A 25,372-nucleotide genomic window follows, 5' to 3' on the forward strand; every position below is an offset into this window, starting at 1 on the left:
GTCATCAGCTGATGATACTTGCTTATCTTGTAGCCAGTTCTGCAGCATACTTCAAATTTCTTCATTAGAAGTTATTTTAGAGCCAAGGTTCCCGCAGAAAAATATAAATGGATCAAATTTTATTATGTTGCGACTGTGAGATGATTGGGCGCCTGCAATGTTACTTAGGACTATGTGTGTAGTAAAGAGTCACTTCTCTTGCCAGGTGTCTTATTTACACTCAGTTATACTCATCACATCAACACTTGAAACAGTTCACATAAGTTAAGGTCATTGTGTCAATATCTAGGTTGCATCTACTACTATAAATAGAACTATACAAAGAAAATCCATGTCCTCAACTGTCAACAGTCCTTTGAGTGACTGTACAGATTGTGATCAAATTTGACACAAAGATCAAATGGAGCAATACTTAAGTTGAGTTCATGCTCAGTGCTGCATGGTGTAAGTGATGGTCAGTTACCATATATATCTTAGATTTTGTAATTTTGAAGACCTACGGATTTGTCAAATTTTTGTTCAGATTTTAAATAGTTGTGTAACAGTCAAATTAGAGCATTGATATAGTAATTTTAGAATGTGTGTTGACTTGTTTTAGGGTATTGAATATCTCATTGACAATGGACTGCTGCCAAATGACCCAGCAGAGGTGGCCAAGTTTCTACACCAGGGAGAGGGCCTTAACAAGACCGCCATTGGGGACTACCTCGGAGAAAGGTATTCTTCCTTGTCATCATTAATCCTTAACCTGGGAGAAGTGGAATTTTCTGTAGTTCACATTAGTTTTCAATGTTGAGAATATGGTACCTTCAAATTCTCCTTGCTGATGAAAATGAAAAATAAAACAAAAATTGTATTTGTATCTATGTGTGTTGACGTGATGTTTAAAAGACCAGACAACCAGATGGAAATGAAATGGTACTGAGTTCAAAGTTCATTCTGTATATATATGTATAAGGATATCATTGGGTCATGTTAGTGGGAAATCCTTGTAAGAATTCTTCTTTTGATACTTCACTAGTGTTGAGCTAGGTAGGTTCCTTGGCTTGATCCCTTATGAGGCCATAAACGATTGCTTAACTATGATACAGTATCTTGGTTTACGCAGGTTTGGAAAAATGGCATTGTTGATAGGTAGTGTTTGGAAATGACAGTGGATGGATATTACTACCCTTCTGTAAACCTATATAAAAGACATGGCAGTACCTTTAGATTAGTAAATCATATTCTTTTCTTGCAGACATGAATTCAACATCAATGTGTTGAAGGCCTTCGTCAACCTGCACGAGTTCTCAGACATGATCCTGGTTCAGGCTTTGAGGTGAGACAAGTGTTTGATATTGATGATCTGTTTAAATGTAGGCCAGTATTTCATATAATACTGTGTGATGTAAACCACCTAATAAATAAGTGTGTACACAGAATTTGTCCGTTTGTCTGTCAATCTGTTTGTCAACTCGACTGTCATAATTTTGTCTGGAGCATTACAGAGGTGTCATCATGAAACTTTATAGATCTAAACAAGAAGAAATGCTTTGCATCAGAACCATCACTCTCTTTTGCATAATTTACGATTTATGTACTTTGTTATTTTTCATACATAGTTTAATCCCATTCAAGGAGTATATCCCCTCTCTGACAATCCTTGTATACAGTATGATATAAACTACCTTCTGAATAAGATTCATACACAGGACTTATAGACAATAGCTCTAATATGTTGTCATCTTGGCATGTCTCAAATTAGTGCTTATTAATGACATAGTTACAGAATTTCTGAAAAGCACTTGTCTTGCCCTGTACTAATTCATCAGTTTTCTCAAATATGTTTTCCATCATTGAATTTAAATGATCGTTTCTCTGATTTTGCAAAGTATTAAAACAAAATATTGACGTATAATTTTCTTTTATCAAGACAATTTCTGTGGAGTTTCCGGTTGCCTGGAGAAGCCCAGAAGATTGACAGAATGATGGAATGCTTTGCACAGAGATATTGTGAATTGAACACAGGGGTATTTACAAGTTCAGGTAAACAAATTAACTTGTTATGTTTTTAGTGTAAACATTATGTTAATCCTTATTGTCACAATACACAATAGATTGATCGATATAAAAAAGGATACAGAAACAAGCTATGTTTCTTTGTTGTAATTGTCTATGTTTATGATAGGCTGAGGAGGCTGTATTGATCAGATTGTCGGTACGTATTCTCACCTTTTATAAAGATTATAAGGAAACTCGTATTCTTGTCACTCAGGAGAGTAACCCACCAAACCAGATCTAGGGAGAAAGGTTGAAGTAGTCATAGACTGAAGGCTAACGCTAATTAGCATATGTCATGAATTAGTGTTAGGCAGAACACCAATAGAAAAATGCCATTTTAGTTGACATAAGATTTTAGACAAGAGAATGGTGGCATATGTTGTGCTTGCAATTGTTACTTCCTTCAGGACTTTTCAAGGTGTGGTTTTTAACAAGATAATACAGTTTTATCCCTTTATAAACCAGACTGAAATCTGTTCTGAGGTTCTCTCAGTGTTTGGTTGTATTAGATGATTAGAAACGGTTGGATCACTTCAGATAAAAGTAAAGATAAAATACTGGAGTAGCTGTGTTAAATGTTCAGTTTTGTTGAAATGCTACTGATTGTTTACAACATTTACCTGGATGATGTCTTAAAGAGTTCTAAAGATTTGTACCTTTATCTATAGCAGTGGTTTATCATTTCTATCATTTCTAGATACTTGCTATGTCCTGTCCTTTGCTATCATCATGCTGAACACTAGTCTACACAACCCCAGTGTGAAGGACAAACCCACGGTGGATCGCTTCATACAGATGAACCGAGGCATCAACGATGGTGGGAACCTGCCTGAGGAACTCCTCAATGTAGGGCACTAACAATCAATAAAGCCAGCAAATTTTTTTTTATCTGGAAAAGTCATTTAAGTTCAAACTGAAGACAAATTGAAATAGAAATTTAGCTTAGGAGAAAATAATGGTAATATGCTCATATAATCATCTGAGACTGCTTGGGTTTCATGTTAGACAGGGAAGTTACGGACAAAAGTGGCTGGTGTAGGTCTTTCCTCAACACATGTACAGACATTTTTGTCAGGCTTTCTAATACTTCTGAGTTTGAATGTGATTGACAAATCGAAAGGGATTGTCTATTTCTACATGATACCACTGACTGAGTAAGTTATCTCAATTCAGCAAGATAAAAGGGAAGCTACTTGTGTTTTCTGGCAGCACCGATCAGTACTAGTTGTTGGGGGTGGAAATTGGACTGACTTACTGGCCAGAGTTTAGAATTGTCAAGAAACTGAATTTTTATTAAGTATTATATAACATCATGTTGTTTCATTTCTGACATCTGTATTAAAGTTGTACTTTTATGCAAACAAAAAACATCAATAAGGTTGATTACAATAAAACCCACAAAAAATTTCTACTTAGATATCAGAAAGTTGTGGAAAAATCTCAAACTTCATTTCAATAACTTAATCTCTTTAATTACTGGAAACTTTCAGAGCTTGTATGACAGTATCAAAAAGGAGCCTTTTAAGATACCAGAAGATGATGGAAATGACCTCATGCACACATTTTTCAACCCAGACAAAGAAGGATGGCTATGGAAACAAGGTAGCTTAACACTTACTAAAGATCTTTAACTGTTGGTTTTGTAGTATGATCAACTTGTCTCAATGTACATACTGTCAGACCTAACACAGGACTGTTCAGATTTGACAAAAAATCTATCTGGTTTGTCTGAGAAAGCATGACTTGTCATCATTGTAAGGCCACCTGTTGGGAGTAGGTATTTGAGTAGCATGACATAGAGACAAGTGATTTAGCTGCAGGGCCATTTTAGATGTGTGTTGGCTAGTGTGGGAGAGTGGACGCATGGTGGACTGGGTAGAGCCTATATCAGTGGTAGCCTCGACCAATTGTTACTGAGTACTAGGTAGTCTATGCTGAGCAGTACTCCTATATTAGATTTAGTCTTCATACCTAGCTGTGGCTGACTGCAGTGACATGCATGTTAGATCTGTTCAGGTATGTTGCTAGTTGAAAATTACCAGCTTTTTGTGGGTGTTAACAGTAACATTATAATGACCATTCCTACTGGTTATAAGAGTATAAAAGAAATAACTACCCCTCTCATACTGCATTCTGTTGCTTTTAAAATTCTGCTCCATGATGAAGAATGTCATCGGTAAAGATTTCTATAGAATATTGATGTGAAATGAAAAGCCCTGATTTATCTGAATCTCTATGAATTTTATAACATTAACAGTGTAATTGACAATACTAGCTTCATGTTCTTCTTAACAAGGACGTTATTTTTACTCGCTGTTGCACCTGGTATTTGATTGGCTGTAATTCATACCTACAATATCTATAAGTTAGCAGGTTTTCTGTCAGTTTCTATCTACAATCCTAATGATTTACCACTATCAGTTCATCTTTAGTACAAAGACAAGGAAGCTTTCACAATTATTTGCATGATTCAGCATTCTTCTTCCTTTAGAAAGTGACATAGTGTAATAGTATCTGTGTTAAACCTGACCTAAATCCACTGGTCTGTCCTGGCTTCACAGTTCTAACATGACTTGTGTTTAGATGGAACATTGCTACTTCATTCTAGCCCCAGAGTTTCAGTCACATGACAGGTGGTGCATGCTTTAACAGAATAGAATTAGCATGTTGACTAGTTTATTGGGATGTGAATTATTCCAAGCTTCAGTGAAATTTCTTTACAAAAGAGAAGTATTACTTTTCGCCTCAACTAATTGTTCTGCATTTAGTTACAAGGTGATCTAACAAATCTGTTGAAGTCCCTGTTTCATTTTCTTATCAGCCTTTGTTATCGATTATCAACCAATCAGATTGCTTTGTTTTATATCTGCTAGCAAATTGTACAAGTTTTCAACAAAATATCAAGAGACAAATATTCCTTTTACTTGAGTCGATGGAGACCAAGGTCAAGGTCATGATTTCAAGTTACAGCTAAGCAAGTTCACAGGCAAAATTTTTTTTTTCACTGATTCCTGATGAAAGTTAGCTACAAATTTTCATGAAACTTCACATAAGCATTTTGACATCAGTATCTTGGGACCAGGTGCTTGTCAAGACCACATCAAGGTAATGGCTAAAGGATAGGATGTAGCAAAATTTGCTTGTCCATGCATTTCTGATCCATCTAATCATAGGAAGATACAGGACACGTCTATTGTCACAGTTTCAAAAAATGAGATGATATAAAAAAAAAAACCACTACTGAAAATGAGTCTTAAATCACAATTGCATGGCTAGATTGTACACAAAACTTTCCTAATATTGCCTAATATTTAGTATGCGCTCCATACTATAAAACGTCTGTAGTGATTTCCATAGGTATGTCAGATATTTACAGAATAGATGTGAATAGACGTTTGATACTACAGATTTGATTGGTTGATAATTGTATAACTTAATGGAATTGCTATTTGTTCTGATCTCATTATAACAAATTCAAGAGATATACAGTGGGTTCTGTAATTATATTGCTGTCTGTTGTATATAGGGTTATAACCAGCATCAGTTAGCATGTTAGTAAACTGGACGTCATAGGTTATGTGTTTCTCCTTATGATCGGTAATGTGAGTGGTTGAAAGCGGTAGTTTTGTCAAGTGATATGTTGCTTCAAGTACTTTCAATGTTCAATCTGTTGTAATAATGAAAGGGGAAAGTTTGGAAGGAAAATCAGCTAATGTTATAAATCGTGTGTGGATGTCACCATAGTGTTCAGTGTTGTACTCGTGTATATATACTAGTAGTGGTAAAATTGTTGTCATACAAAGGAGTGTGCATGTGAAATATTTTGCATGACTATTGAATAATTCTTACTTCATTTATGAATAAGGTGGTACTTCCAGATCTTTTGTTGTCAAATATTTCTCTTTTGATGTCTTTTTTTTTTTTTTTTTTCAAATTGCACTGTTGTGATTTTGTATCCCTGTATTTCCTTACACAGGAGCTTCCAAAAAATTGAGTAAGTGTGGCGTAGTTTGCGTCAATGTTTACTGCTCGTTATTCTTTGTTTACAGTTATTCGACCCTGACCTGTTCATTTTTCGGCAAAAGCTTTTTGGTGCTTGGAGATTTATGGCTATTGCTGTAGAATGTTTGCAATGCATCAAACTGGTTGAGATGGTTATATGTTCCAAAACCTGGAAAAAATTCACCAAATTTTTACACAAATTTTATTCAAGTGAAAAGATAACCATATTGATGTAACTGTAAACATTTAAAAATCAGTTTTTGGCTTCATTTATTTTGACATGTTTCTCAATTTGTTTACAACCTTCATCATCATGACATCAATATGATCCAATTAAGTCATTAACATAATTCATTACAAACAGCCATTTTTTGTGTTGATTTGCTGGTAAATGTTAATTGAAGTTGCAGATGAAGCATTTTTCTTTTTGTTTACATGGTAGAAAGTAGCAAAACCTATTTTTCCTGCATGCATGTCATCAACTGAGCCAATCAGATACTAAATTACCTTTGTTACCATGGCAACCAGATGAGCCATCCTGTCGCCATGGTCTCATGGTGTGCAACATAACCTGAGTATAATTAATGAGCACTAGTAGAACAGAACCTGGCACTTGTTATGTGGTGATGGTGGTGGTTAATTATTGAATATAATAAAAGTGCTGAGATAATGCTGCCGAAATTTCAAATTATCAATGCCAATACTTAACTAATGATTGACAAGTCATGTAAAACAGAACTATCTAATTGTAACATCAGCAACATTAAATCTAGTTTAAATAAAACGGATCCTGTAAATCTCAATTGAAATAAAACAGTGTATGTGATTTTCTAGTAATAAAACTCTTATCATTGTATGCTTATACCTAAGTAGGAAAGAGAAAGAGATGTCCTTGAGTTTTGTCATTGCTTTCCTTATCAGCATTAAGAAGTTCCTCATAAAGTACTAAACTTAATCAATTTGAATTAATGCTGAGATCATTTGGTCTACAACTGTATCATGACTAGTACAAACAATAGGAATACTCTGTAGTTTAAACTGATTCTCTAGATCAGAATGCGAACAAGTTATTTTAGAGAGGCAAACTTTGATTTGCGAGAATTCTTTTTGTTTTTACATATGATAAAAATGATTATTCAAGTGTCTTCAACTGTAAAAGTTTTAATGCTTCATTAAGGAACACAAACCATCCAACTTGCAAACTAAGTAAAACAACCAGCTTTATATGGAAAATTTTGGCTGTTAATTACGAGCTTTCCACTATTAATGTTATAAGTTTAACACAGGGTGTAATCAGAAAGCTTTTGCCATACTGTTAATCCCTATTATAGATCTGCTTTTTTACATCAGGGGATCATAGAATATCTCTTCATGCCACTTGGATTTTGTTGGTTTAACGGTCGACCTTCAGTGACTTCCCTGTATTCCAATCTTTCTCTATAGATCTTTTCATTATGATGATTTCCTGGTCATGCTGATGAGTATATATCTGTTTTACTGTGTCACTTTCCTAGATCAATTCTATTATCCAATCTTATATCAAGGGTGATCATTATGGTTTTATTGGGACTCACATGCCACTTTGAACGGCAATTTGAACATTGTGTTTACAGCAACAGGTCCTTTTCATCTGACATATCAATATAGTATTTGTAAGGAACAAAGTTAAAAATATTATTAAGATTTCAGAGATGACAATTTTATATCATTATTATAGGAATGTTCATTATAGTATTAGACACTGAGGAGCTCAGAAACAGCTCCTCTCTTACTACACAGGCCCGACAGGACATGGCACCAAATTTGTAACAGGAAGAAGTAAATAAAAACACTTTGGTCCTGATGGGGTTAGAACTATCAGCCATACAAAAGGGAAATTCCCAGAGGCAGAGGCTAGTGAGGTGACCTCAACTCTCAGACAAACAGTCCATATAGGGCACATATTCAGTTGTGTGTGTATGGATGGGTTGTAAATACTTATACTACTTGTGAAAAGATAACAATTGACTGACCAGCTCTTACAGGCAGAATGACACCATTGCCACTATACCATTGCTACTAGTCGTTACTTAACTATTTTCCGGGTTATAAGCCACACTGGAATATAAGCAGCACCCTTTCTTACGATATGGTGACCACATACCGGTAACAAATAATGGAAGGCAGTTCATATGAAGTCATAGATATAACAGACAAGGGAGGGTAATTTATCAAGATTGTCAGTGAAATGCAGAGATATAGGGTCTGACGTTACATACGGTTTACTAAACAACCTCTCCATCAGTGTCTGTACTGTTAGATATTAACGAAGGCCCTTGCATGCTTCTTCTTATAGTCCCATATAATTTCTTCTTGTAAGTTACACAAAGCTATTCTTATCGGAAACCCGATAACCTGATGACCTATTGACCCCAGGATGCGAAAGGTCATTGCAGACTTCTGCTATTGCTTCAAAGTAACCTCAAAAGTTTGGAAGATATTATTGTGATTCATCTGAAAAAGTATGATCAATTAAATTCACCAGAATGTTATCTATTTCAATATTCAAATCATCCTGTACACGATTGCAAATGACAGATCAAGAGAATCTGTTTCAGTCACAAACATGGGGAAGGCAGGTAATTGTCTCATACTGGTGTACTGGTATGCTACCTGTTTGTGGAGGGGTTTTTTTTGTCCTGCCCTCTTTTTTTTTTTTCGTCCTCATATAGGCCTCATTCCCACTAAGGAAAAAAGGTGTGGCTTATAATCCGGAAAATATGGTATACAGATGTCATAGACAACAGCCCAGAGATTGAAACAAATGACCAGTCTGTAAGGGGGTGTGGCAGTGCTAACAAATACTCAGGCCATGACCAGTCTGTAAGGGTGTATGGCAGTGCTAGCAAATACTCAGGCCATGACCAGTCTGTAAGGGTGTGTGGCAGTGCTAACAAATACTCAGGCCATGACCAGTCTGTAAGGGATGTGGCAGTGCTAACAAATACTCAGGCCATGACCAGTCTGTAAGGGGATGTGGCAGTGCTAGCAAATACTCAGGCCATGACCAGTCTGTAAGGGGATGTGGCAGTGCTAGCAAATACTCAGGCCATGACCAGTCTGTAAGGGGTTGTGGCAGTGCTAACAAATACTCAGGCCATGACCAGTCTGTAAGGGTGTGTGGCAGTGCTAACAAATACTCAGGCCATGACCAGTCTGTAAGGGTGTGTGGCAGTGCTAACAAATACTCAGGCCATGACCAGTCTGTAAGGGGGTGTGGCAGTGCTAACAAATACTCAGGCCATGACCAGTCTGTAAGGGGGTGTGGCAGTGCTAACAAATACTCAGGCCATGACCAGTCTGTAAGGGGGTGTGGCAGTGCTAACAAACACTCAGGGCATGACAAGTCTGTAAGAGTGTGTGGCAGTGCTAACAAATACTCAGGCCATGACCAGTCTGTAAGGGGATGTGGCAGTGCTAACAAATACTCAGGCCATGACCAGTCTGTAAGGGGATGTGGCAGTGCTAACAAATACTCAGGCCATGACCAGTCTGTAAGGGTGTGTGGCAGTGCTAGCAAATACTCAGGCCATGACCAGTCTGTAAGGGTGTGTGGCAGTGCTAACAAATACTCAGGCCATGACCAGTCTGTAAGGGTGTGTGGCAGTGCTAACAAATACTCAGGCCATGACAAGTCTGTAAGGGTGTATGGCAGTGCTAACAAATACTCAGGCCATGACCAGTCTATAAGGGGATGTGGCAGTGCTAACAAATACTCAGGCCATGACCAGTCTGTAAGGGGGTGTGGCAGTGCTAACAAATACTCAGGCCATGACCAGTCTGTAAGAGTGTGTGGCAGTGCTAGCAAATACTCAGGCCATGACCAGTCTGTAAGGGTGTGTGGCAGTGCTAACAAACACTCAGGGCATGACAAGTCTGTAAGAGTGTGTGGCAGTGCTAACAAATACTCAGGCCATGACCAGTCTGTAAGAGTGTGTGGCAGTGCTAGCAAATACTCAGGCCATGACCAGTCTGTAAGGGATGTGGCAGTGCTAACAAATACTCAGGCCATGGTGGCCATGACAAGTCTGTTAGGAGGTGTGGCAATGCTAATCACTTTTACAATACTTGTAAAACAAATTGTTCCTTATTCACAATCACATTTATAGTTTCTTCTTCACATGTGATAATAGTACCATCCTGTTTGTGAAAGTTGTCACAATTATGTAAAGTATAATAGACAGGTGGGATCAACCTCTTCCAACTGAATGGGAGACCACAGTGTATATATTGCTATGTACTCTATAAAATAATGTTAGTATGTGGGCTGTTTGGTTGGTGTCAACACTTAGTTTTGGTCTGTGCTACTATGATGACCCTTTATCTCCTGTGCTTTATGTAAATAACATTGAAACTCTAGTCAGTTCTGCACTGCAGTACACAGATCCTGCATGCATATCATGGAGAAGGGTCTCTCAATTATCAAGGCTGATTGTGTTTCTCAGTAAGCTGTAGAAGTTCCTCCTGAATGACCTTTGATTCAATATTTTCAGAGGATTAAGTTATGATGATCTATAGCCTTCATGGTTTGTCTGTTCATACTATAGAAGAAAGTAAAACATAACACAATATAGTCAGACAATACACAATATAGAATATAGACAACACACTATAGAATATAGCCAGATGTTATATGGTACAGAATATAGTCAGACATAACACAATATAGAATATAGTCAGACAATACACAATATAGAATATAGTCACACAGTACACAATATAGAATATAGTCAGATGTTACATGTTACAGAATATAGTCAGACAAAAAAAACAACATAGAATACAGACATAACACAATATAGAATATAGTCAGACATAACACAATATAGAATACAGTCAGACATAACACAATATAGAATACAGTCAGACATAACACAGTATAGAATATAGTCAGACATAACACAATATAGAATATAGTCAAATGTTACAGAATATAGTCTAGACATAATACAATATAGAATATAGTCAGACATAACACAATATAGAATATAGTCAGACATAACACAGTATAGAATATAGTCATACATAACACAGTATAGAATATAGTCATACATAACACAGTATAGAATATAGTCAGACATAACACATTGTAGAATATAGTCAGACATAACACAGTATAGAATATAGTCAGACATAACACAATATAGAATATAGTCAAATGTGACATGTTACAGAATATAGTCAGACATAACACAGTATAGAATATAGTCAGACATAACACAGTATAGAATATAGTCAGACATAACACAATATAGAATATAGTCAAATGTTACATGTTACAGAATATAGTCAGACATAACACAGTATAGAATATAGTCAGACATAACACAGTAAAGAATATAGTCAAATGTTACATGTTACAGAATATAGTTAGACATAACACAGTATAGAATATAGTCAGACATAACACAGTAAAGAATATAGTCAAATGTTACATGTTACAGAATATAGTCAGACATAACACAGTATAGAATATAGTCAGACATAACACAGTAAAGAATATAGTCAGACATAACACAATATAGAATATAGTCAGACATAACACAATATAGAATACAGTCAGACATAACACAGTATAGAATATAGTCAGACAACACAATATAGAATATAGTCCAATGTTACAGAATATAGTCAGACATAACACAATATAGAATATAGTCAAATGTGACATGTTACAGAATATAGTCAGACATAACACAGTATAGAATATAGTCAGATAATATAGAATATTATCAAACAATATAAATTATAGAATGCAGTGAGACTTCACATGTTATAGAATACAGTCAGACCTTACATACTATTGAATATACTTAAACTACATGCATAGATGGTGTAATCTGTAAAATTGACCAGGTGTATGTCTATGCACTAGGTATATGCATACATATTTACACCAAAATATTTGTCATTTGACACCTTGGTCTGTAATAACTAGTAAGCTTTATTGATAGCAAGTGGGACAGTAAATTCTCAAGGTTTATTATTGCAACAAGTTAGTACATACAAAGAACTAAACTGGCACATCAAACATGTTCCATTTCTTAAAGTCTCTTACAAGTTTTAATTATATATGTCAAAGGTAATTTATTTGGTATGTGCATGAACATGGCTTTGGTCAAGTGTATCACTGCTTATACAGTTACAAGGACACAGCTTAGGTTATCTTCCCTTGTTCCCTGTCTATCTCTGCTGGGACCCTCTATGGATTGTCAAATTGGAAGGCTTTACAAATTTATTTTCTTTAACATTCCCACCACTTAACAAAAAAACATGTATAGCATTATTATCAGTGATGATCATTTACATTGTGTAAAAACACAAAATAATGTAATGGAAAAGAGCAGATAAACATTACAATAGATTTATCTGTTTATCCTTCAGTGACAGACATCCTGTCATTAAATGTAGGAATCGGGACACACGAGTGCATGCGGTTACGTTGTAGTCTAGCCTCACACTGGCTCACATCTAATCAGTCATCACATTTTCTTTAGACTGATGCTGTAATTAAAATAAAAAATTTGGTTACTGGTCAGTGATATATGCAAACCAGAAAATCTACAAATCACAAAGTAATTTTACCAACAAAACAAACAAACTGTTGTAGTACAATGTTAACAGTATTTATATATAGTCAAATGTATGTGATATCTTCCATTAAAACTGATAGTTAAAGGAAGCAATAAAACTTTTATTCCATATCTTACTTTCTGAATACTACAAATATTTCTATATTCTGTTAATACCAGAATGAATCAGCAGTATAACGCTGTAATCTACTGTTATAATTGTGTGGGTAGGGATCCTTTATGAAGCACATGACAGTGACATTTTGATTTATTTCTATATTTTGTGTTGTAGGTGGTCGATACAAGAACTGGAAGAGAAGATGGTTCATCCTTAATGATAACTGCCTTTACTACTTTCAGTTCACAACTGTAAGTTAATCAAGCTTGAACCATGTGATAACTGCTACTAAAGCTTGAACCAAATGGATAGATATTTCTTTGGAAGTTTATCATTATATATATATATATATCAAATCCAATTTATACTCATGGCACCATAGAGTATAAGAATTAGAAAAGAGGCTGTGTCTATGGATAAAAGCACAGATAGTACCATCCTTGTCGAAAAACATTGAAGTTAAGCTTTTCTGAAAGAAAAAAAGAGAATGCATGATGTCGAAAGAAAGTATGCTTGCACATTCTTCACATTTTTCTGAAAGAGAAATGATATCTAGTAATTTTCATGAAACCGATGATTTGTACAGATAAAGACATTACTTCCTTATCAGATTGTATCACAAAATACAATTCATGTGCATTTAATGTATTTTAGGTTAGAGCCATGAGTGTATTTTATGTATTTAAGGTTAGAGCCATGAGTGTATTTTATGTATTTAAGGTTAGAGCCATGAGTGTATTTTATGTATTTTAGGTTAGAGCCATGAGTGTATTTTATGTATTTTAGGTTAGAGCCATGAGTGTATTTTATGCATTTTAGGTTAGAGCCATGAGTGTATTTTGTGCATTTTAGGTTAGAGCCATGAGTGTATTTTATGCATTTTAGGTTAGAGCCATGAGTGTATTTTGTGCATTTTAGGTTAGAGCCATGAGTGTATTTTGTGCATTTTAGGTTAGAGCCATGAGTGTATTTTATGTATTTTAGGTTAGAGCCATGAGTGTATTTTATGCATTTTAGGTTAGAGCCATGAGTGTATTTTATGTGTTTAAGGTTAGAGCCATGAGTGTATTTTATGCATTTTAGGTTAGAGCCATGAGTGTATTTTATGTATTTAAGGTTAGAGCCATGAGTGTATTTTATGTATTTAAGGTTAGAGCCATGAGTGTATTTTATGTAGTTAAGGTTAGAGCCATGAGTGTATTTTATGTATTTTAGGTTAGAGCCATGAGTGTATTTTATGTAGTTAAGGTTAGAGCCATGAGTGTATTTTATGTAGTTAAGGTTAGAGCCATGAGTGTATTTTATGTATTTTAGGTTAGAGCCATGAGTGTATTTTATGTATATAAGGTTAGAGCCATGAGTGTATTTTATGTAGTTAAGGTTAGAGCCATGAGTGTATTTTATGTAGTTAAGGTTAGAGCCATGAGTGTATTTTATGTATTTTAGGTTAGAGCCATGAGTGTATTTTATGTGTTTAAGGTTAGAGCCATGAGTGTATTTCATGTATATAAGGTTAGGGCCATGAGTGTATTTTATGTATTTTAGGTTAGAGCCATGAGTGTATTTTATGTATATAAGGTTAGGCCCATGAGTGTATTTTATGTATTTAAGGTTAGGCCCATGAGTGTATTTTATGTATTTAAGGTTAGAGCCATGAGTGTATTTTATGTATTTTAGGTTAGGCCCATAAATGTATTTTATGTATTTAAGGTTAGGGTATCATGGACCATGATTTAGTACAGTAAGCTGTAGGGTATCATGACCCATGATTTAGTACAGTAAGCTGTAGGGTATCATGACCCATATTTTGTATAGTAAGCTGTATGGTATCATGGACCATGATTTAGTACAGTAAGCTGTAGGGTATCATGACCCATGATTTAGTACAGTAAGCTGTAGGGTATCATGGACCATGATTTAGTACAGTAAGCTGTAGGGTATCATGGACCATGATTTCATACAGTAAGCTGTAGGGTATCATGGACCATGATTTAGTACAGTAAGCTGTAGGGTATCATGGACCATGATTTAGTACAGTAAGCTGTAGGGTATCATGGACCATGATTTAGTACAGTAAGCTGTAGGGTATCATGGACCATGATTTAGTACAGTAAGCTGTAGGGTATCATGGACCATGATTTAGTACAATAAGCTGTAGGGTATCATGGACCATGATTTCGTACAGTAAGCTGTACGGTATCATGGACCATGATTTGGTACAGTAAGCTGTAGGGTATCATGGACCATGATTTAGTACAGTAAGCTGTAGGGTATCATAACCCATGATTTCATACAGTAAGCAGTACGGTATCATGGACCATGATTTCATACAGTAAGCTGTACGGTATCATGGACCATGATTTGGTACAGTAAGCTGTAGGGTATCATGGACCATGATTTAGTACAGTAAGCTGTAGGGTATCATGGACCATGATTTAGTACAGTAAGCTGTAGGGTATCATGGACCATGATTTAGTACAGTAAGCTGTAGGGTATGATTTCGTACAGTAAGCTGTACGGTATCATGGACCATGATTTGGTACAGTAAGCTGTAGGGTATCATGGACCATGATTTAGTACAGTAAGCTGTAGGGTATCATGACCCATGATTTGGTACAGTAAGCTGTAGGGTATCATGGACCATGATTTAGTACAGTAAGCTGTAGAGTATCATGGACCATGATTTGGTACAGTAAGCTGTAGGGTATCATGGACCATGATTTAGTACAGTAAGCTGTAGAGTATCATGGACCATGATTTGGTACAGTAAGCTGTAGGGTATCATGGACCATGATTTAGTACAGTAAGCTGTAGGGTATCATGACCCATGATTTGGTACAGTAAGCTGTAGGGTATCATGGACCATGATTTAGTACAGTAAGCTGTAGGGTATCATGGACCATGATTTGGTACAGTAAGCTGTACGGTATCATGGACCATGATTTAGTACAGTAAGCTGTAGGGTATCATGACCCATGATTTGGTACAGTAAGCTGTAGGGTATCATGACCCATATTTTGTATAGTAAGCTGTAGGGTATCATGGACCATGATTTAGTACAGTAAGCTGTAGGGTATCATGGACCATGATTTGGTACAGTAAGCTGTAGGATATCATGACCCATATTTTGTATAGTACATCTTGTATTTTCTCCATGACAGGACAAAGAACCAAAGGGGATTATTCCACTGGAGAACATACAAGTAAGAGTTGTGCCCCCTGAGAAGTCCTCCAAGCCAAATGCATTTGAACTGTATGCTGGAAATAATGACATTATCAAGGCATGTAAAGTGGACAGAGAAGGCAAGGTTGTGGAAGGTCAGTATTCTACTTGGTCACATCATTAAACATCTGCTCAGTTTTATACAGTTTTAGGTGCTTTTTTTTCTGTTTTTCTGAATATTGTGTAAAAATCAATACTGCTGTTTGATTGGTTAATTCTGTGTCACTACAGTTTTTTTATTTATCACACAGGTAAACACAATGTGTACCGCATGTCCTCTGCTACTGCCGACGACCAGGAGGAATGGATCCGGTGTATCAGGTATGTATCATTGTGACTGATAGTTTACAGACATAGGTAGTGATTGGTCAGAGTGATAGACATAGGTAGTGATTGGTCAGAGTGGTAGACACAGGTAGTGATTGGTCAGAGTGATAGACACAGGTAGTGATTGGTCAGAGTGATAGACATAGGTAGTGATTGGTCAGAGTGATAGACATAGGTAGTGATTGGTCATAGACATAGGTAGTGATTGGTCAGAGTGATAGACATAGGTAGTGATTGGTCAGAGTGATAGACATAGGTAGTGATTGGTCATAGACATAGGTAGTGATTGGTCAGAGTGGTAGACACAGGTAGTGATTGGTCATAGACATAGGTAGTGATTGGTCAGAGTGATAGACATAGGTAGCGATTGGTCAGAGTGATAGACATAGGTAGTGATTGGTCAGAGTGATAGACATAGGTAGTGATTGGTCAGAGTGATAGACATAGGTAGTGATTGGTCAGAGTGATAGACATAGGTAGTGATTGGTCATAGACATAGGTAGTGATTGGTCAGAGTGATAGACATAGGTAGCGATTGGTCAGAGTGATAGACATAGGTAGTGATTGGTCAGAGTGATAGACATAGGTAGTGATTGGTCAGAGTGATAGACATTGGTAGTGATTGGTCATAGACATAGGTAGTGATTGGTCATAGACATAGGTAGTGATTGGTCATAGACATAGGTAGTAATTGGTCAGAGTGATAGACATAGGTAGTGATTGGTCAGAGTGGTAGACATAGGTAGTGATTGGTCAGAGTGATAGACATTGGTAGTGATTGGTCATAGACATAGGTAGTGATTGGTCATAGACATAGGTAGTGATTGGTCATAGACATAGGTAGTGATTGGTCATAGACATAGGTAGTGATTGGTCATAGACATAGGTAGTGATTGGTCATAGACATAGGTAGTGATTGGTCAGAGTGATAGACATAGGTAGCGATTGGTCATAGACATAGGTAGTAATTGGTCAGAGTGATAGACATAGGTAGTGATTGGTCAGAGTGGTAGACATAGGTAGTGATTGGTCAGAGTGATAGACATTGGTAGTGATTGGTCATAGACATAGGTAGTGATTGGTCATAGACATAGGTAGTGATTGGTCATAGACATAGGTAGTGATTGGTCATAGACATAGGTAGTGATTGGTCATAGACATAGGTAGTGATTGGTCATAGACATAGGTAGTGATTGGTCAGAGTGATAGACATAGGTAGTGATTGGTCAGAGTGATAGACATAGGTAGTGATTGGTCAGAGTGATAGACATAGGTAGTGATTGGTCATAGACATAGGTAGTGATTGGTCAGAGTGGTAGACACAGGTAGTGATTGGTCAGAGTGGTAGACATAGGTAGTGATTGGTCATAGACATAGGTAGTGATTGGTCATAGACATAGGTAGTGATTGGTCATAGACATAGGTAGTGATTGGTCATAGACATAGGTAGTGATTGGTCAGAGTGATAGACATAGGTAGTGATTGGTCAGAGTGATAGACATAGGTAGTGATTGGTCATAGACATAGGTAGTGATTGGTCATAGACATTGGTAGTGATTGGTCAGAGTGATAGACATAGGTAGTGATTGGTCAGAGTGATAGACATAGGTAGTGATTGGTCATAGACATAGGTAGTGATTGGTCATAGACATAGGTAGTGATTGGTCAGAGTGATAGACATAGGTAGTGATTGGTCAGAGTGATAGACATAGGTAGTGATTGGTCAGAGTGATAGACATAGGTAGTGATTGGTCAGAGTGATAGACATAGGTAGTGATTGGTCATAGACATAGGTAGTGATTGGTCAGAGTGGTAGACACAGGTAGTGATTGGTCATAGACATAGGTAGTGATTGGTCAGAGTGGTAGACATAGGTAGTGATTGGTCAGAGTGATAGACATAGGTAGTGATTGGTCAGAGTGGTAGACATAGGTAGTGATTGGTCAGAGTGATAGACATAGGTAGTGATTGGTCAGAGTGATAGACATAGGTAGTGATTGGTCAGAGTGATAGACATAGGTAGTGATTGGTCAGAGTGATAGACATAGGTAGTGATTGGTCATAGACATAGGTAGTGATTGGTCAGAGTGATAGACATAGGTAGCGATTGGTCAGAGTGGTAGACATAGGTAGTGATTGGTCAGAGTGATAGACATAGGTAGTGATTGGTCAGAGTGGTAGACATAGGTAGTGATTGGTCAGAGTGGTAGACATAGGTAGTGATTGGTCAGAGTGATAGACATAGGTAGTGATTGGTCAGAGTGATAGACATAGGTAGTGATTGGTCATAGACATAGGTAGTGATTGGTCATAGACATAGGTAGTGATTGGTCAGAGTGATAGACATAGGTAGTGATTGGTCAGAGTGATAGACATAGGTAGTGATTGGTCAGAGTGATAGACATAGGTAGTGATTGGTCAGAGTGATAGACATAGGTAGTGATTGGTCAGAGTGGTAGACATAGGTAGTGATTGGTCATAGACATAGGTAGTGATTGGTCAGAGTGGTAGACACAGGTAGTGATTGGTCAGAGTGGTAGACATAGGTAGTGATTGGTCAGAGTGGTAGACATAGGTAGTGATTGGTCATAGACATAGGTAGTGATTGGTCAGAGTGATAGACATAGGTAGTGATTGGTCAGAGTGGTAGACACAGGTAGTGATTGGTCAGAGTGATAGACATAGGTAGTGATTGGTCATAGACATAGGTAGTGATTGGTCATAGACATAGGTAGTGATTGGTCATAGACATAGGTAGTGATTGGTCAGAGTGATAGACATAGGTAGTGATTGGTCAGAGTGATAGACATAGGTAGTGATTGGTCATAGACATAGGTAGTGATTGGTCATAGACATAGGTAGTGATTGGTCAGAGTGATAGACATAGGTAGTGATTGGTCAGAGTGATAGACATAGGTAGTGATTGGTCAGAGTGATAGACATTGGTAGTGATTGGTCATAGACTTTGGTAGTGATTGGTCATAGACATAGGTAGTGATTGGTCATAGACACAGGTAGTGATTGGTCACAGGTAGTGATTGGTCATAGACACAGGTAGTGATTGGTCATAGACATAGGTAGTGATTGGTCATAGACACAGGTAGTGATTGGTCATAGACACAGGTAGTGATTGGTCATAGACACAGGTAGTGATTGGTCATAGACATAGGTAGTGATTGGTCATAGACACAGGTAGTGATTGGTCATAGACATAGGTAGTGATTGGTCATAGACACAGGTAGTGATTGGTCATAGACATAGGTAGTGATTGGTCATAGACACAGGTAGTGATTGGTCATAGACATAGGTAGTGATTGGTCATAGACACAGGTAGTGATTGGTCATAGACATAGGTAGTGATTGGTCATAGACATAGGTAGTGATTGGTCATAGACATAGGTAGTGATTGGTCATAGACTTTGGTAGTGATTGGTCATAGACTTTGGTAGTGATTGGTCATAGACTTTGGTAGTGATTGGTCATAGACTTTGGTAGTGATTGGTCATAGACTTTGGTAGTGATTGGTCATAGACTTTGGTAGTGATTGGTCATAGACTTTGGTAGTGATTGGTCATAGACTTTGGTAGTGATTGGTCATAGACTTTGGTAGTGATTGGTCATAGACTTTGGTAGTGATTGGTCATAGACTTTGGTAGTGATTGGTCATAGACTTTGGTAGTGATTGGTCATAGACTTTGGTAGTGATTGGTCATAGACTTTGGTAGTGATTGGTCATAGACTTTGGTAGTGAGACAACTCTGATTGTATCTAACATTTAGTGACTCTTTCATTTCAGTTGGTCAGACAAGTAGTAATCATATGTATCCAGATTTTTCTACCACAATAGTTGAGTGTTTTTCAATTCCCAAGGCATCAGTTAGTTATTAGAACTGTGGTATGAAATGGGATTCAGACAAATACTGAACAGTGGTAATGGAAGATGCTCAGATTAAAATTACAGGAACAAGTGAGCTTTGAAGACTTAAACTGTGTCACATTTGATTACTGCTAACCTTTACATTATTTACTTACAGGGCCAGTATCAGTGAGAACCCATTCTACGATATGCTGTCTGCCCGTAGGAAGAAAGTTATTACAAAGTGATGAGCTGGCCTGTAAAACCTTGATGGTAGACCACACACTCTGTATATCCTCTCATACTCATCTTACCTTGACAATATCATGTAAATGGCTCTTGTAAGGAAAACCTGTAATGCTCCCACCTGTGATTTTGTAGAATTGCAGACTTGTTTGATTTATTGTTGAATCACTGAAGACTTGATGAATGAAATCCTAGCTTTAATTCTATATAAACTTGATGGATTTCCCAAGGAGTCAGCACATAGGACGTGGTACTTTACTGTAAATCTTGTTGAATAATTCTAACCTAGATTATCAAAATCTTGGTTTGTTGATGATTTGTACTCTTGACAAATGCTGTCCTACAGATTTTGCTGCTCACCAATTGTGCCACAATCCCTGACCATTGTGCCCCCTTAGCAGAGAAAACCTCCACTGTATCGTGTCACTGGTATGGATAATGTGTATTTACATGTATTTACCTGGTTATCGTATTTATTCATTTTACATGTTATATATTGTTTCATATATTAATTTTATGAAAGGAATTTTTTTATTCATTGTGTCAAAAAAAAATTGCCTAAAGATATAATAAATGAAAAAAAAAAATTTTAAAAAAATTACTAAACCTTCCACTTCTTGCTCTTCAGAAGTTAGAGATAGAATTATACTTGATTGAAAATTATGGAAAACCAAATTTCTTAAGTTATATTTAACATGCTTAAACAGTATTTGCATCATGTTAGCACTGTGATAAATCCCACATTGGACTTAAAAGCAATAATATGGATTACATTTTGGTACTTCTACCAAACTGTAAAGTCAATAAAGGAGACTTCAAAAATATATTGGAAATAGTTTGTTGTATGCTCTACGTAAAATGATTCTAGTCAGGAGAATTGGTTTGAAAGTCACAGGGTTTTTTTGTCCTTGTGTTGATGTTGGCCGCAAATACACGAAGCTTTATTTATCTTTTTATACACTGTAAGAATTTGGTGTGACTTTTCATTAAGGTGTATGTTACCTCCCCATTGCTTATCACACACTCAGATATTGATATTAAAATATACACGTATATTGTATTTGGAAAGAGTTTCCTTTCTATGATCTAAATAACAAGGGACCAACATTTACTTAGTGTACCAGACATAAGATCTACATTAGACTAACAGTTTGATGTTCACCCTACACAAGATCAACATTAGGTTCACAAACTAGTATTCACTCTACTTCAGATCAATTCTATAATGACAGTGGAGACCACAGTGTCCCCTTGGCTGTCACACACTACATACAGAACAGTGGAGACCACAGTGTCCCCTTGGCTGTCACACACTACATACAGAACAGTGGAGACCACAGTGTTCGCTTGGCTCTCACACACTACATACAGAACAGTGGAGACCACAGTGTCCACTTCGCTCTCACACACTACATACAGAACAGTGGAGACCACAGTGTTTGCTTGGCTGTCACACACTACATACAGAACAGTGGAGACTACAGTGTCTGCTTGGCTGTCACACACTACATACAGAACAGTGGAGACCACAGTGTCTGCTTGGCTGTCACATGCTACATACAGAACAGTGGAGACCACAGTGTCCCCTTGGCTCTCACACACTACATACAGAACAGTGGAGACCACAGTGTCCCCTTGGCTGTCACACACTACATACAGAACAGTGGAGACCACAGTGTTCGCTTGGCTCTCACACACTACATACAGAACAGTGGAGACCACAGTGTTCGCTTGGCTCTCGCACACTACATACAGAACAGTGGAGACTACAGTGTCTGCTTGGCTGTCACACACTACATACAGAACAGTGGAGACCACAGTGTCTGCTTGGCTGTCACACACTACATACAGAACAGTGGAGACTACAGTGTCTGCTTGGCTGTCACACACTACATACAGAACAGTGGAGACCACAGTGTCCCCTTGGCTCTCACACACTACATACAGAAAAGTGGAGACCACAGTGTCTGCTTGGCTCTCACACACTACATACAGAACAGTGGAGACCACAGTGTCTGCTTGGCTCTCACATACTACATACAGAACAGTGGAGACCACAGTGTCTGCTTGGCTGTCACATGCTACATACAGAACAGTGGAGACCACAGTGTCCCCTTGGTTCTCACACACTACATACAGAACAGTGGAGACCACAGTGTCCGCTTGGCTCTCACACACTACATACAGAACTGTGGAGACCACAGTGTCCGCTTGGCTCTCACACACTACATACAGAAAAGTGGAGACCACAGTGTCTGCTTGGCTCTCACATACTACATACAGAACAGTGGAGACCACAGTGTCTGCTTGGCTGTCACATGCTACATACAGAACAGTGGAGACCACAGTGTCCCCTTGGTTCTCACACACTACATACAGAACAGTGGAGACCACAGTGTCCGCTTGGCTCTCACACACTACATACAGAACTGTGGAGACCACAGTGTCTGCTTGGCTCTCACACACTGCATACAGAACAGTGGAGACCTGTGTCCCCTTGGCTGTCACACACTACATACAGAACAGTGGAGACCACAGTGTCTGCTTGGCTCTCACACACTACATACAGAACGGTGGAGACTACAGGAACTGTTGGCCCATTGGCTCTCACACACCACATACAGAACAGTGGAGACTACAGGAACTGTTATCTCCTTGGCACTCACACACTACATACAGAACAGTGGAGACCACAGGAACTGTTATCTCCTTGGCACTCACACACTACATACAGAACAGTGGAGACCACAGGAACTGTTATCTCCTTTGCATTCACACACTACATACAGAACGGTGGAGACTACAGGAACTGTTGTCCCATTGGCTCTCACACACCACATACAGAACAGTGGAGACTACAGGAACTGTGGTCCCTTGACATATACTACATGCATAACATTTGAGACATCACCTAGACTCTTAACACACCACATACAGATCATTGTGTAACTATTAATTTGTTTTGTATAAAGTTAATTTTGGATCAGTTGGCATACCAGTAATATAATAACTGATGGAGGAGAAGTGTGTATGAATAGGTATGGTTTTGTCTGGTATTAAAGTGATAGAAAATGTTGCATATGAAGCCACAACAGGACAATATTACTATGTCTTTATATATTGTCATATATTACTGAAGAAAGCTGGGAAACCTGGCATGTTAAATTGTCAACTGACAAAAGTCGTCTAGGTTTGTTTCTACGTACATTTCAGTTTATGATTTATATGGAATTTAAATTGAAAGTTCAGTGTAAATGCCAATGTGTGACTGATGATTTAGTAAGTGTGTGACAAGTTGTTTGACAAAGTGTGACATGTGTGAAAAATTATAGAAGATATGTGTCTGTTGTGTTTGTTGGAATGAGTTATGTGTTGGGTAGATTGACAGTTGTGTTATGTTGGATTGAGAAATGTGTCTTGTAGATTGACATTTGTGTGATGTTGGAATGAGGGATGTGTCTTGTAGATTGACATTTGTGTGATGTTGGATTGAGGGATGTGTCTTGTAGATTGACATTTGTGTGATGTTGGATTGAGAAATGTGTCTTGTAGATTGATCTTTGTGTGATGTTGGATTGAGAAATGTGTCTTGTAGATTGACATTTGTGTGATGTTGGATTGAGGGATGTGTCTTGTAGATTGACATTTGTGTAATGTTGGATTGAGGGATGTGTCTTGTAGATTGGAATGTGTCTGGTAGATTGACAGTTGTGTGATGTTGGATTGAGGGATGTGTCTTGTAGATTGACATTTGTGTGATGTTGGATTGAGGGGTGTGTCTTGTAGATTGACCTTTGTTTGATGTTGGATTGAGGGATGTGTCTTGTAGATTGACATTTGTGTAATGTTGGATTGAGGGATGTGTCTTGTAGATTGGAATGTGTCTGGTAGATTGACAGTTGTGTGATTAAAAGATACCAATGTAGTTGTAATACTGTTGTATGAATATGTAGATGTTATCCATTGTGTTCGATATGTGTAGATTAACACTTATATGTAAACTATCCTACCCTGTATAGCTCAGACTTTGTGGAAGATATATATTCACATAAAGACATGTACATATGTTATTAATTAAGACACAGAGCTGTCAATAGCTCAAAACATAATGTTTATATTGTTCTTCTTGGTCATTTATATTTTAAGCACATTGCATGGTTTTGAATGACAGACCATCTTAATGGGTAAGCTGTGATTTTGAAATCATAAAAACATTTGAATGACATCCTAGCAAGAGTTAAAAAACTTGAAAATTGATAATTTGAGGTCTGACACTAAAGATATTTTATTTCTATGGATTTATTTATCAGCCAGATGATATTTTTCACTTTTGATGCCCATACTGCCGGATCTCCAACACTATTGCACACGATTGGTGAGGGTAACTGGCAAACTGCACAGAAGCTTATCATTTGTGTTAAGCATGTGATGACTATGCATTCAACATCACACATATAGATCAATCAAAATTATGATAAATGCAATATCACATTTTAAAATGTATTTGATTGGGGATGTATATTGTCTAGTATTGTTTTATAATAAATTAGCATGTATTCATTTTTGTGAAAATGACAATTTTTTTCACAGGTAGCGATCAACATTTTACAAATGTATGCGGAACACCAATTCAAAACAAGTACTACATATATCACTAAAATAAATTTATAACTCTTAAATTGATTTGTCTGTTGTTTTTCTAATTACGACTAAATGGTTTTAAACACATTTTAGACTATGATAGAAGACTTCTGGAACCATGTTCCTTCTACTTTGAAATCTTGGAAGTACATTATGAAAACATCGTGTGTTGACTTCCATGAAGGAAATCATTCCATTCTTTTCTTGTTTCAGCCCATTTCAATTCTGCTCTGGGAATTTGAATCAAATGACAGAAGTGACACTTTAAGCCAAAAAACTTGATTGTGAAAATCAAATTACCTTAA

General features: G+C 37.2%; 1 protein-coding gene across 2 annotated transcripts in view; it reads left to right on the top strand.

The window, feature by feature from the left end:
* LOC132547453 (cytohesin-1-like) overlaps nt 1–25,105 on the top strand; it is a 46,859-nt gene extending 21,754 nt beyond the window's left edge. The window contains exons 5-14 of one of the 2 annotated variants that reach the window (XM_060211208.1): nt 599–717; nt 1,241–1,321; nt 1,916–2,028; nt 2,741–2,889; nt 3,534–3,645; nt 6,020–6,037; nt 12,949–13,025; nt 15,936–16,092; nt 16,249–16,318; nt 20,359–25,105. In XM_060211208.1, coding sequence (XP_060067191.1) covers nt 599–717; nt 1,241–1,321; nt 1,916–2,028; nt 2,741–2,889; nt 3,534–3,645; nt 6,020–6,037; nt 12,949–13,025; nt 15,936–16,092; nt 16,249–16,318; nt 20,359–20,428 — 966 coding nt within the window. In that variant the 3' untranslated portion in view covers nt 20,429–25,105. The remainder of the gene's footprint in view (nt 1–598; nt 718–1,240; nt 1,322–1,915; nt 2,029–2,740; nt 2,890–3,533; nt 3,646–6,019; nt 6,038–12,948; nt 13,026–15,935; nt 16,093–16,248; nt 16,319–20,358) is intronic. The other variant, XM_060211209.1, reaches the window with a different exon arrangement.
* Nucleotides 25,106–25,372: the final 267 nt, after the last annotated feature.

This window comes from Ylistrum balloti, unplaced genomic scaffold (assembly GCF_031769215.1).
Source record: "Ylistrum balloti isolate Yb309-2 unplaced genomic scaffold, AGI_CSIRO_Ybal_v1 Utg369954, whole genome shotgun sequence".
In the NCBI taxonomy this organism is placed as follows: domain Eukaryota; kingdom Metazoa; phylum Mollusca; class Bivalvia; order Pectinida; family Pectinidae; genus Ylistrum; species Ylistrum balloti.